This window comes from Rutilus rutilus, assembly GCF_951802725.1.
Source record: "Rutilus rutilus genome assembly, chromosome: 1".
NCBI classification, from domain to species: domain Eukaryota; kingdom Metazoa; phylum Chordata; class Actinopteri; order Cypriniformes; family Leuciscidae; genus Rutilus; species Rutilus rutilus.
In genome coordinates this window covers 63,709,502-63,722,615 of record NC_140209.1, presented here as the reverse complement: position 1 = coordinate 63,722,615, position 13,114 = coordinate 63,709,502, and the positions used below count along the sequence as shown (strand labels likewise).

The 13,114-nt window shown below is 36.4% G+C and overlaps 1 protein-coding gene across 2 annotated transcripts in view; it reads right to left on the bottom strand.

Moving 5' to 3' along the window:
• LOC311295134 (protein NLRC3-like) overlaps positions 1 to 9,529 on the bottom strand; it is a 29,093-nt gene extending 19,564 nt beyond the window's left edge. Inside the window, exons 1-3 of one of the 2 annotated variants that reach the window (XM_084416358.1) lie at positions 9,452 to 9,529; positions 7,022 to 8,119; positions 381 to 470 (exon numbers count right to left, since the gene is read on the bottom strand). In XM_084416358.1, the coding sequence (XP_084272484.1) occupies positions 381 to 470; positions 7,022 to 8,064 (1,133 nt within the window). In that variant the 5' untranslated portion in view covers positions 8,065 to 8,119; positions 9,452 to 9,529. Of the gene's footprint in view, positions 1 to 380; positions 471 to 7,021; positions 8,120 to 9,451 lie in introns of those variants that run through there. The other variant, XM_084416359.1, reaches the window with a different exon arrangement.
• Positions 9,530 to 13,114: the final 3,585 nt, after the last annotated feature.

Below are 13,114 nucleotides of genomic sequence, written 5' to 3'. Positions count from 1 at the left end.
AAACCACTTACATTTATATATTTAAAATACTGGAATGAGCAAAGATTTTGTGGCACCTCCAGCAATTTGTCATGACAACCAGATTGGGAACCACTGATTCTATTTATTCCTAACCAGACTTATTTAAAGGATAATTGTCAATATAACACTGATGCAACACATGTAACAAAACTCATTCCTGTGCAAATGGAGGTCTAACAGAGAAATGGCAGAGAGAAGAATAAGAAAACACTATTTAACAATTCCTTTCTTTGCATCTTGACTTCCACTTGTTAATTGTTATACTTGTTAAAGAACTTAAGCCATGTGAAATGTAACATTTTCTGAACCTTTGTGCATTCTGTGTTCATGTGTCTCTCACCCTACATGATGATACTCACACAGGGTCAAAGGTCACTGCTCCATCACTGAATTTTGTGGCCTTCATGGTCAGACAGTTGGATACTGGAGAAGCTGCTCTCTTTCTTTTCCTGTTGTTGATCATGAGAAATAAACAGAAATATTTCAAATAGTTTCTCTGCAGATTATTTGTCTGTTCCATTAAATTAACCCTGTCAATACTTCTGTAATTTATAGAGCAATATTTATTAGTTTTAGAGAGAAAACATGTTTTATTAATAGTAGGGAACAACAGGGCTAAAGTAGCCTGGGTGCCAGAACCCCAAACCCCGCCCACAAAATTTTTTGGTCGGGAAGTTCGGTCTGGACTCGATCCGTTGAGGAGTAATTATGCTCGGCTCCCAGAAGGCCGAGCCAATCAAATTGCCGGCAGGGTGGGCTTTAATCGATGATGGACAGATGAGCAATGGTAACATAATCATCCACGTCATCAAAGAACGCTTGGGTTGAATTCATTTACAACAAAGATGCATAGACAGTAAAAGAAAAGATGACTGCCTCTGGAGAATTTAGATTTCACAAGTTCACACATAAGTCAGATAGAATAAATGCAAATTTGGGGTGCTGTCCGAGGAGAGGGCGGGCTCGGTATTCGGCCCGAACCCAAAGTACTCCCCCCGTTTTCCAGGCTGTGGAAGAACAAGCCGAGAGGGATTGGAGGGATGCTGAAAACTGTCAAGGAATGTTAGGTGAGTTGACAGAGTGAATAAATATATGCTTCCTCTCATGCTGATAAGGTCGACATGGTAATTGTTTGATGACAAGTTGATTGGATTAATTATTTGAACGTGCTCCTCCCGAACTTTGTTTATAAAACATCATGTTTAGATTCTGCCAGAAGATATCGACAGCGCATTCATTTTAAAAGAGGAACAGAGAACCACGGTCAAGGCATTTGTCGATCGGAAACATGAATGAAGAACACAGGGTTCCTGCAGGTTTCAGTTAGTCAAATTTAAGACCTTTTTAAGACATTTTAAGACCATAAAGATTGAAATTTAAGACCTACACGACGCATTGCCAAAAAATATTAAAATCAAAGAATTCATTTTATTTTAATGAATTCAGTAATTGAAAAAGCATTAACTTAATTTACAGATAAAGAAATCACATTAGTAACCTTCCAGACCCAACAACGTGTCAGAGAAAAGAACAGAATCAGATATAATTTTTTTATAGAAAATTATACTTTGCATATTATAGGCCTACTGTAAAAACACATAATTATTAGTTGATTTTAGTTGATCATAACTAGAGATGAAATGGCATGAACATTTCATTTAATTATTATAGTGCCAAAAATTATCACTGTTATCACAGAATCCTGTTCAAAGAGTACTAATACTACACAATGAAATCAATTCACCAAGTTTTATGTCGAAAAACAGCAAATAACAAATAAAATTAGCATCAATACACACTAACATAAACATTAAAATAATACGATTAAAAATGATAGCCAGATTTTAAAAGTGTCTTGCAACATTTTATATACTACCATGTACAAGTTCAAATAAAGTTGACAAAAAAAGGTTTTTATAAAAAAGATTTAGTGACATTTACAATACAGTTTAGCTTATCTTTTATTAATTATTAGTAAATTAGGTCCGATTTTCCCGTGGCGTCTGTCGTTGCTATGCAACTCCACAATGACAAAACAGTTTTAGTGGCTAATGGATTTCCACCGCCGAAAAACGCTTGCTGTAGCTCTGTTACAAGATTTATTTACGGAGAAGAGAAAAACACCCGTAGTGTTTGGGTGCACTCGCATCCTTCATGTCTTTGTTCATGTTGCTGCGCCTGGAAAAAAACGAGCGCGTGCGCCTACATTTGAATGAACTTGAGCGCGAAAAAGACGCGATATGTGAACCGCCTCTTGGCGAGCGACTTCGACACTTTTTTGCTACTTTGTAATAACTTTCTGCGGCCAGCGTTTCTGGAAATGAACGAGGGTAAAATCTTTTTTAAGACCTGACTAAATGAAATTTAAGACCGCGGATGAAAATCTGGCTGTTTTTAAGACGTTTTAAGGCCTTAAATTTAAAGTTCAGAATTTAAGACATTTTAAGACATTTTAAGACCCCGCGGGAACCCTGGAACATACGTCACTTACTCCGTTGCTCTGATTGGTTGTAGGTCTATCCAATTGAGTGCAGAGGCATTTTCCTTCCTGGTTTGGTTGAAACACGCCCCATAATCACAGCTCAATGGAGCAGTATCAGACTCACATTCTGACTAGAATCTGAGTATGACGACGTCAGGCTAGGGCTAAAGGCCACCGGGGTAAAAGCTGCATTTGATTTTATTATCCTTTAAACCACTAGATGACACAAAAACTTTCCTAAACATCCACGTTTCACATGGACATTTGGCTGATTCTTGGCGTTATCACGGACAGCAGCGCAAAGTTGATTCTGTGCTTAATTAATCTAATATTTCATGGTTTTAAAATGTTATTGATTTAATTCGCCGTTGAGAATCGGTACAGTTATTGAATATATTTTGAGATAAAGGTCTTGTAAATGATTTTCGCTTTTGTTCAAGGTAATTTAAGCAACAGTTTTTCTGAATATTATGTGAAGTTTGGTAAGTGGCCCTAATGTTGAGGCTACAGGCACAATAATAATAAAAAAAAACAATTCAATAATTAATAGCTGGCTGACTTTTCCATTTGTTCCCCCATATTTATAAGGAAACCATCCATATAATAAATTATCAAAAATATATTTTTATGGGATCTCAAAGCTTGCAGAATATTTAGTTTTTTTTTAATGTAATGTTTTTTTTTTTTTTAATGAATAGGCAAACAAAAAAATGTATTTCATTTATTTCTCAAAATAAACAGAAAATACAAACTTAGCTGAAGTCCTGGTGAGTCTTTTATCCTGAGTCTGAGGTAAAAGCCTCTTTTACATTTATAAGATTTTTAATCAAAAGAAACCACTTTAAAGATTTATTTTACCAAAATGCGTTGACACATCAATGTTCAATAAAAGCACACACTGTCAGGCCAAAAAAGAGTCTCTGTGTGGATTTAAACAGGCAAAATAAATGATGGAAGCTGTTTTATGGAAGACATCATGGATAGTCCCAGTGCCTAAGATAACAAACCCCTCAGAGTTCTCACACTACAGACCAATTGCTTTAACAGAGCAGTTGATGAAGGTCTTTGAGAGATTAGTATTAAACCATATTAAGCAGGTGATGAGTGTTTCTGAGGATAAACTACAGTTTGCCTATAAAACTGGTGTTGGGGTAGATGATGCAATTACTTATCTCTTACACAAATCACTAAGTCATTTAGAGACTCTGGATAACATCGTCAGAATTACATTCTTTGAATAACAAGCTTGATTGTTCTGATAATACGATACAAGTCTAAGAAGGGTCAAAGTCATATTCATCTGTTAAGACAATGTATATAATATAATCTTAATGCCTTGCGGAACTGATACTGAAAAATAATGGTTATTAATATGAATGTTTTTTATTTATTATTATTACTGTGTGGTATGTGCTGCTGTGACGTGTACATTTACGACTCTGGGGATTAATAAAGTCTATTGAATTGAATTGAAATGCTTAAGAGTCTATGACTGGATCATTATTGTGTTTCTAGCATGTTATATGTTTGGCAACAGCAGAGGTGTAAAGACAAGAGGTCAGAAAGTAGAAGTCCTGCCATATGTTTATTCCACTCATGAACTCAGCCATCTGAATCACTAATTAGTTCTGTCTCCTGCTGAAAAACTGTGATAATTAGCAAATCCAGGTGATTGGAACAAAATACTGAGGAGGACCTTTACTTTCTGAACCTGGACTTTACACCTCTGGGCAACAGTTCTTCTAACCCTAATTGATGGAGTGTAGCTTTTCATTTATTAAACAACCATGTAGGAAGACACATCATGGCCATATTCCAGGATTATAATGTCCAGATTCATCAGGCTCAGATTGTGAAAGAATGGTTGTGAGGAGCATGAAGAATCATTTTCACACATGAATCGGCTCCTCTGAGTCCAGATCTTGAATTCATTGAAAGCCTTTGGGATGTGCTGGAGGAGACTTTACACAGTGCTGGACTCTTGCATTAACAATACAAGATCTTGACCGACAATTATTGCACCTCTTGATGGAAATAAATGTTGTGATGATATCAGTTGACTTTCAATGTTGATGCTTTTGACAGTTTTTTTGTATTTATTTATTTATGTCTACTTTTTTAAATCAGTCAATAAATTCACAGAGCACTGGTGAAGTGAAGCAAAGAAAAAAACAATATAGAAGAATCATAACTAATATTTGTGTCAGCCATTGATGTTTATTTACTATTTTTGAGGAGTTACTTTAGAATATCTTAACTGGAATGACCACTTTTTCATTTTATTTACATTTAGTGCAAGTTCAGTGTAGAACTTTTTCTTCACAAAAAGTATCTTAATTTAAGCTACTATAACTTTGTTTTATTTTTACTTTAATTGTTGCTTGCTTTCACTTCAGCAATAAAATCCTATGTGTCTTCTATTAAAAGAGGCCAGTGGTCCAAAGCATTCATGAGTTTTTTAAATCATCAAATGGAGTTTGAATGTCACCTAGAGGCCATATTGGCTACTGCGCCTAAAACTCCCAGAGCATATTGATAGTTTGGTACAAACTTGAAAGTCAACTTGGTTGGATTTACCGCTTTTTCAGTTTTAGGTGCCCAGGCAAAGGATTTATATTTAATAGAAAAGAAAAATCAATGTAAAGCAGCACATTAAGTTCAGCAACCATTTAAGTTTGGATTTGTGATTTTCCAGTCTATGTTCAAGAATAGGGTTGCCAGGTGAGAGGCTAATGAGGCTAACTAGTTATCTGGATTCCAAGACTACACTCTAAAAAATGGGTTATTTTTCTACCGAAATTCTGGGTTGAACCTTTTGGGTAATTTTTTGGGGTTATTTTTTCAGTATTTGGGTAGTTTTTGTGTTACCCAGCTCCTGGGTCAGACTTAACAACCCAGGGATTGAGTTATTTATCGCGGGCTTTTTGCAACCTCTTCAGGAGAAAGCAGTGCAGCTCCATCAAAATGGTGCATGTCTTCGGTAAAACACAGGTTTGTGTACATTTTATTTTATCTATAAATTCGTTATTGTGCTGTATATCATTTCATTTTATGCAAAGCAACATAAAGGGTCGTGATGTGAGTCACCTAAACTACCTACACTGTCTTTTCGCGTGATGGAAACGCCTGCATGATGCCTTTCAAAAACTATATGATTTTATTCAAAAATATACAGAATATAAATACGTATGATGTTAAAATCTGTTCTCAGAACTGTAGACTGTTTGTTTATGGCCAGGTTATGGAGCCAGTCGCAGCATACTTCGGCTACGAGTGAAACGCAGGGCGGCGGTCTGAAGTTAGAAGTTCCCCCGCTGAACATGACACAAGTGCCGGCACGAGATCCAGCGCCGTTACGGTGGAAACGGGACAACAGAGACTGGTCGATTACACTTCAATTATTTATAAATGTTCCATTTTTACTGATAATATTTGTTAAACTAGCTTAAATGTTGGCAATATGAATTAAAAAATTATATAAAATATACTATATACTGTAAAACATGCAAGCCAGTGGTTGTATCGAGTATTTTTTATTTTTTATTTAGAGGATTTAAGTTCATCAGTAGACATTAATTCATGTATGAAAAAAAAAAAAGTAAAATAAATATTAAAAATGAATCAACTATGCTGGGTTAAATCAACCCATTATGCTGGGTTAAATGAACAACCCAATTGTTTTTAACCCAGTGTTTTTTAGAGTGTATCATCTATAGCAGGCGCATCGTCAATCCTGATGAGTGTTGCTCCAACCCTGATAAAAACTCACATGTCTGTAGCTTTCTAGTAACCTTAATGCAGAGTTTCCACTGCACGATTTTCAAAGTAGTCGGGTCACTGTTCTTTTCACCCTGCGGTACTATCCGCGGTAACATTCAGTTGCTGCTTGAAATGCTGCATATTTCACGATTTACTTTGTGCTTTGTTTTTGTTTGATATAATTGTAAAGCTTGTGATATAATTGTAAAGCTTGTGTGTTCTGATATTCTGGTCTATAACTTCTCCCCGAACTTCCCGCTGCCCTGTATCTTGATCTCTCATTGGCTGTAGATCATTACTGATGTAATTTTCAGTCAGAACACATTTCACACAGAAAGACTTTCCAGATATTTAGCATGCCAAATATCTCACGGGGATCGGCGGCTCATCGACGATTTTCTTTTAGATCATGTCTTTGATAATGCAAACTGCATGTTTGTCACTCGCGTGAACGAGCACCGATTTCCTGTGATTTCGGGCATTTATCAGTGATTTCGCAAAATCTGTGGGCGAGTGAAAATCGGGGATTAATATCATGCAGTGTGAACTCGGGTTTAAGAACATTAGTGTGTCGACCAGAGTTAAAAAATTTTTTTACAGATCTCAATATTTTTTTTCATTTTTCTTTTCATTTTTTCATTACAAAGTGATTTACTAGCATTTCAGAGAAAGTTACTTCTGCGATTGTTTCACCAGGTTAAGTAATTTCAAATTCAAGTTTCACTATAGCAGATAGTTCAGCAGCTTCATGATACTCACACAAGGTCAGAGGTCACAGCAGGTCCATCACTGTACATAATCGTGGAGTTGTTACTCTTCATGGACACACAGCTGAATCCTGAAGATGGTCCATTACTGAATTCAGGGGGATGAATCATGGAGTTGTTACTCTTCATGGACACACAGCTGAATCCTGAAGATGGTCCATTACTGAATTCAGGGGGATGAATCATGTAGTTGTTACTCTTCATGGACACACAGCTGAATCCTGAAGATGGTCCACTACTGAATTCAGGGGGATGAATCATGGAGTTGTTACTCTTCATGGACACACAGCTGAATCCTGAAGATGGTCCACTACTGAATTCAGGGGGATGAATCATGGAGTGGTTACTCTTCATGGACACACAGCTGAAACCTGAAGATGGTCCACTACTGAATTCAGGGGGATGAATCATGGAGTTGTTACTCTTCATGGACACACAGCTGAAACCTGAAGATGGTCCACTACTGAATTCAGGGGGATGAATCATGGAGTGGTTACTCTTCATGGACACACAGCTGAAACCTGAAGATGGTCCACTACTGAATTCAGGGGGATGAATCATGGAGTTGTTACTCTTCATGGACACACAGCTGAAACCTGAAGATGGTCCACTACTGAATTCAGGGGGATGAATCATGGAGTTGTTACTCTTCATGGACACACAGCTGAAACCTGAAGATGGTCCACTACTGAATTCAGGGGGATGAATCATGGAGTGGTTACTCTTCATGGACACACAGCTGAAACCTGAAGATGGTCCACTACTGAATTCAGGGGGATGAATCATGGAGTTGTTACTCTTCATGGACACACAGCTGAAACCTGAAGATGGTCCACTACTGAATTCAGGGGGATGAATCATGGAGTTGTTACTCTTCATGGACACACAGCTGAAACCTGAAGATGGTCCACTACTGAATTCAGGGGGATGAATCATGGAGTTGTTACTCTTCATAGACACACAGCTGAAAACTGGAGATGGTGCTCTCTGAGTGTGAACAGACACCTCCTCCTCTTTCTCCTCATACACACTCATTTTACAGGAAGTTTGCTCCTTCTCTTCCTCCTTGATGAGAGACTTGATTCCAGACCTGTATGTGGACACAGGAAGCATGCACAAAACACAACTGAATTTCGACACATTTGAATTAAATGGCATTTAATTCACTTTAACGCAACATTAACAGTTTTTCTCCAGTTAATAGTGTTTGTTTGTAGAGCAACATGTCCGACATGTCGGCCACACTTTCAAACACAGCAGCCTCGATTAAACACTGGATTCACCTTCATTTTAATGACACTGCTGAACTCTTGCAGGAGTTTTTCACAATCCGTTTTTTCGTCTCGCATTAAGCAAATATGATGTTATTTATAACCCTCTTTCTCTCTCTCCGCGCGCTTTGGTCTCTAGCACCGCCGCTGCTACTCTGCGTTGTGTTGTTTATGTTCGTGGGTGGTGGTAGAGAGCGGGACACTACGGGTTCGGGATCGTGGCTTGACCGTTTATTTCACAGCACGGCATCTATAGAGTTGATAACATGAACTGAACTGAACTTAACTTTTAAACCAGCAAAGTACATTTCAATGCACATGCAATTCAACAGCAAGCTCGTGATGCTTTTATTATCATACATAGCTTTGCATTAGCCACTATGCATTTATCACATTTAAAGGTTAGGCAGAGGATTTTTTACTTCCGGGTGGATCACCTATACTATTGGTCCTCCTAATTGTCAATCATTCTGGTGAATCAATCAAACTTATTCAAAAAGTGGAGAGGGCGGGTCTTATCTAAAATTCGGAAAGATCCATACCTTTAAAAGGAAAAACAAAACATTTTAACTCTCTACATTACTCTGCATTTAGGTCTTTAGCAGTTTAAAACACAAAATATCGCAATAAACTGAACTTTAGTGCGATAACAACAAATATTTTCCATTGTTTTTTTTCCACTGGCTTATAGAGTTGATAACATGAACTGAAGAAAAGATGACGCAGCACTCACGTATCAACACTACTGTACATCAAGAAGCTCAAACAGCGCTAAAGGCACTATTATGTCCTTCCAACAGTGTTATAGGGACATCTTGTGGACAACACAATATACTGCCTTATGTTGATTATCCTGCGAACACTTCCTTTCCCCAATATTACTGCTTCACTAAACATTACAATAGGTTATTATTTAAATAATCAAATAGGCTAGTATAAATTCAACCAACTATTTCAACATTAAACTAAAATTATCCTGTTAAAAAGTGTAAGTTTAACCATATTCGGCCATTTAATTAGTTTTACAGTTGACGTTAAGTATCAAGAAAGTAAGTTCAACTTCATGTATTTGACTTTGTGTTCGTCATATGGTCTGTTTAGACGCAAATACTCTATCGATATTACAGCTATGAAAAGTTTAACGAACTTACTGTCACATGTGAAGCGATTGCTGATTGTCTATCTTCCGAAATGGCGTCTTTACAGTCATCGGCTGCTTTCGGTTTCACTGTGAGACCTTCTTCTTCTTCTTTTTCATTTTATTGGCAACCGCACTTCACAGTGCATTACTGCCATCATCTGGTAGCTTGGAGCTTGGACCAGAAACATTCCTACCTCTTAATAATTCTAAGCACCCACCCCCCCAAAAAAAAACACTGGCGCTGCGTGTTCAGCTCCTCCAGCTTCCACCCCATTTCCCTTTAACTCCTGCTTCCCATCCGTAACCTTATTTACCTCCAAATTTACTTACCCTATCTCACACTATACTTCTATACATCATCTACCTCTCTCTATAAGCCTATATACATATTAATCCTATTCTCTTCATTAAACCAGTATTATTCAAAAACTAAAACAACACATTAACCATACTATTTCCTATATCTGAATCTAATATATTCTTTAATGTTAACTCTTTCCCTTCTTTCTTCCATAATTCTTCTCTTAGCACTTCTCTTTCTTCATCATAACCATTACAATTAATAAACACATGTTCTACAGTTTCACTCTGTCCACATTTCTCACACAAACCCGTTGGATGCTTAGAAATTAAATGTAATGTTTTATTCAAACCGGTATGTCCCACCCTTAGTCTTGTAATTATACTTTCCTCCCTTCTATTTCTCCCTCTTTTTCTACCTTTTCCTACTTTCTTTTGTATTGCATATAAATGTCTCCCTTTACTCCAATATTGTTGCCACTTTTTAATCATTTTCTCTTTTATTACTGCTTTAATTTCTTTTACACTATGTGGTAACTCAATTTCTACCATCTCTTCATCTACTGCCTGTTTAGCTAATTTATCATCTTCCTCATTGCCTTTAATTCCCACATGAGCTGGACCCACATAAACTGTACTTCTATTTTAATTTGTTTCAACTCGAAGAGATTTTGAAGAAGCTCCATGAATAAATCTGGTCTTGATTCTGATTTTTGATTATCGATACTAACTATTGCTGAATAAGAATCTGAACATATGACTGCATTTTTTATTTTCCTTTCCTTAATTATTTGTACTCCTAGCAGAATAGCCATCAACTCACCTGTATATACTGACAACTGGTCACTAATTCTAGCTTTTTTCTTCACCATTAACTTTGGCACATTGACTGCCACTCCTATTCTCCTTCCTTTTTTGGAAGCATCTGTGTAAATCTGTATATTATCTCCATACGTTATTCTTAAATACTCAGTTGCTCTCATTACTTCCATCTTATTATTTCCTTCACTCTGTCTTATCTCCAGTAATGTTAAATCTACTACTGGCTGAGGAATAATCCATATAGGAGTATGCGGATATATTACTCTTGGTACACATCTATAATTGTTTATCCCCATCTCCTTAATATCTTCTTCTACCACCCACCCAAAACTCTTATGCTTCTTCATTCCTTGTTCCTAACATATTCCTAATATTTTCCTTGTTGGATGTACCTCATTCTGACTATTCAGATTTGTCCAATACACAGCCATTAACTGTTGTCTTCTAATATTAAGTGGCATTTCATTTATCTCTACTTGCATTGCTGCTTTAGGTGTTGTTGGATATGCTCCACAGCATATTCTCAATGCCTGTGCTTGAATTCTATCCAATTTCTCTAATTGTGATTTTGCCGCCAACCCATATGCTATACTTCCATAATCTAGTACAGATCTTATCATTGCTATACTGTTTGAAGCGCCCCTCTATCTGCTCCCCACTCTTGTCCTGCCATACATTTCATTGTATTTAATACTCTTTTACACCTATTCACTATCTTATCAATATGTTCTTTCCATGTAAGTCTAGTATCTAGCCACATTCCCAATCCCAAGAATCTAACTAATGTTACTCGAGCCATTTCCCTGTTATATATCCTTAACTTACATTCATTATCTACTTTCTTGTTGGAAAATATAATAACTTGTGACTTCTCCACAGATAACTTAAATCCCCACTTATATGACCATTTAACTACCTCATCTACAGCCTTCTGCATTTTCCCCATAATTTTTTGTTGAAAATGAGAAACTTATTGTTTCTCCCTCTGAACCACAAAGCTCCATCATCTGCAAACAGTGATCTACCAACACTCCTATCCACCTTACTAAATATATCATTTATCATTACTATAAACAGTACTGGACTTATTACACTTCCCTGAGGAGTACCATTTTCTACTATTCCTTGAGATCACTGTTAGACCAATAGAATCTGTCTGACTTAAGCAGCGCTGCACTGCACAGTCCAGTCAGTGTATGTCAACAAAGTACCGCGAGAGCAATTAGAGAACAGAGTGAATCTCGCTCTCGCACGAGTTTAACAAAACTGAACATACTAGAGTTGATTAACTGACTCTTAACTGTTCAAGAACTGAAATACTTGTTTTGGTATAGGCTACAGTAAAGCAAGCTGCAATCTGCATTAGTGCAAGGGTACTGATAATGTATTGGAAGAAACCATATTGCAGTTTATTGTTTTATTAATTGTTCGTCCCACTTCAACTAGAGTGTGGAGCAAGCACTAATATCTTTTTGGAATTGGGCTTAATTTCTTTCTTTCTTTTTTTTTTTTAATAACATTTTTTACACATTTTTTGATGTCTTTGTGTATGCCTGATTTGCTGATGATTAAAACCGTGATGTGAACTAACCATGAACAATGCATTTGTTACTGTATTTGTTGTTAGTTAATCAAATTACAGTTGTTCATTGTTTGTTCATGTTACTTCACAGTGCATCAACTAATTTTAACAAATACAACATTTTTATTTTATTTTAATAATGCATTAGTAAATGTTGAAATTAACATTAACAAAGATTAATAAATGTAGAAGTGCAGTTAATTTATAGTTCATCAACTAATGCTAACTAATGATACTAGTCTCTTCTGCTCACCAAGACGGCATTTATTTAATCAAAACACAGTAATATTGTGAAATATTATTACATTCTATAGTAAAATGTAATTTATTCCTGTGATCATAGCTATCATTTCCAGCATCATTACTCCAGTGTCACATGATCCTTCAGAAATCATTCTTATATGATGATTTGATGCTCAAGAAACATTTCTGATTATTATCAATGTAACTGATAAAATCGCCCACATCCTCAGTTGAACAGATCATGCAATTCTACCCCTGTAGTATAATGACCTATGTCAAGAGTGTGACTCAAGAGTGTGACTCAAGAGTGTGACTTAGGCCGGTTTATTTTGCCTAAGTCAAAAGACAATGAGACTTAGGCAATTTTACAAGCTTTTCAAGATGGCAGTTGCATAAAGAAGAACGAAAATCTTCTCGGCCTCTGGAGTTAGGTTCAGTTTTTTGTGTTTTCTAAGAAACCTGAAAAAAATGACTTGGACAATTATTTCAGGAAGGTGACGATATGCTAAATAAATAGAAAGATGGATTAAAAGATAAAGCCCTTAATATGTCAAATTTACTCTGTCCAATTTTTTTTTTTTGAATGCATGATTATTGTGAAGTAGTGGCTGTAAGTTAGTGCTAACACTAGTTTAGGTGGTATTTTAATGTAAAAAAAAAGTGTTCAGTACAGTAATTGTCTATACATCTAAATCATCTACTTTCAACTTTTTATTGCCTAAGCAT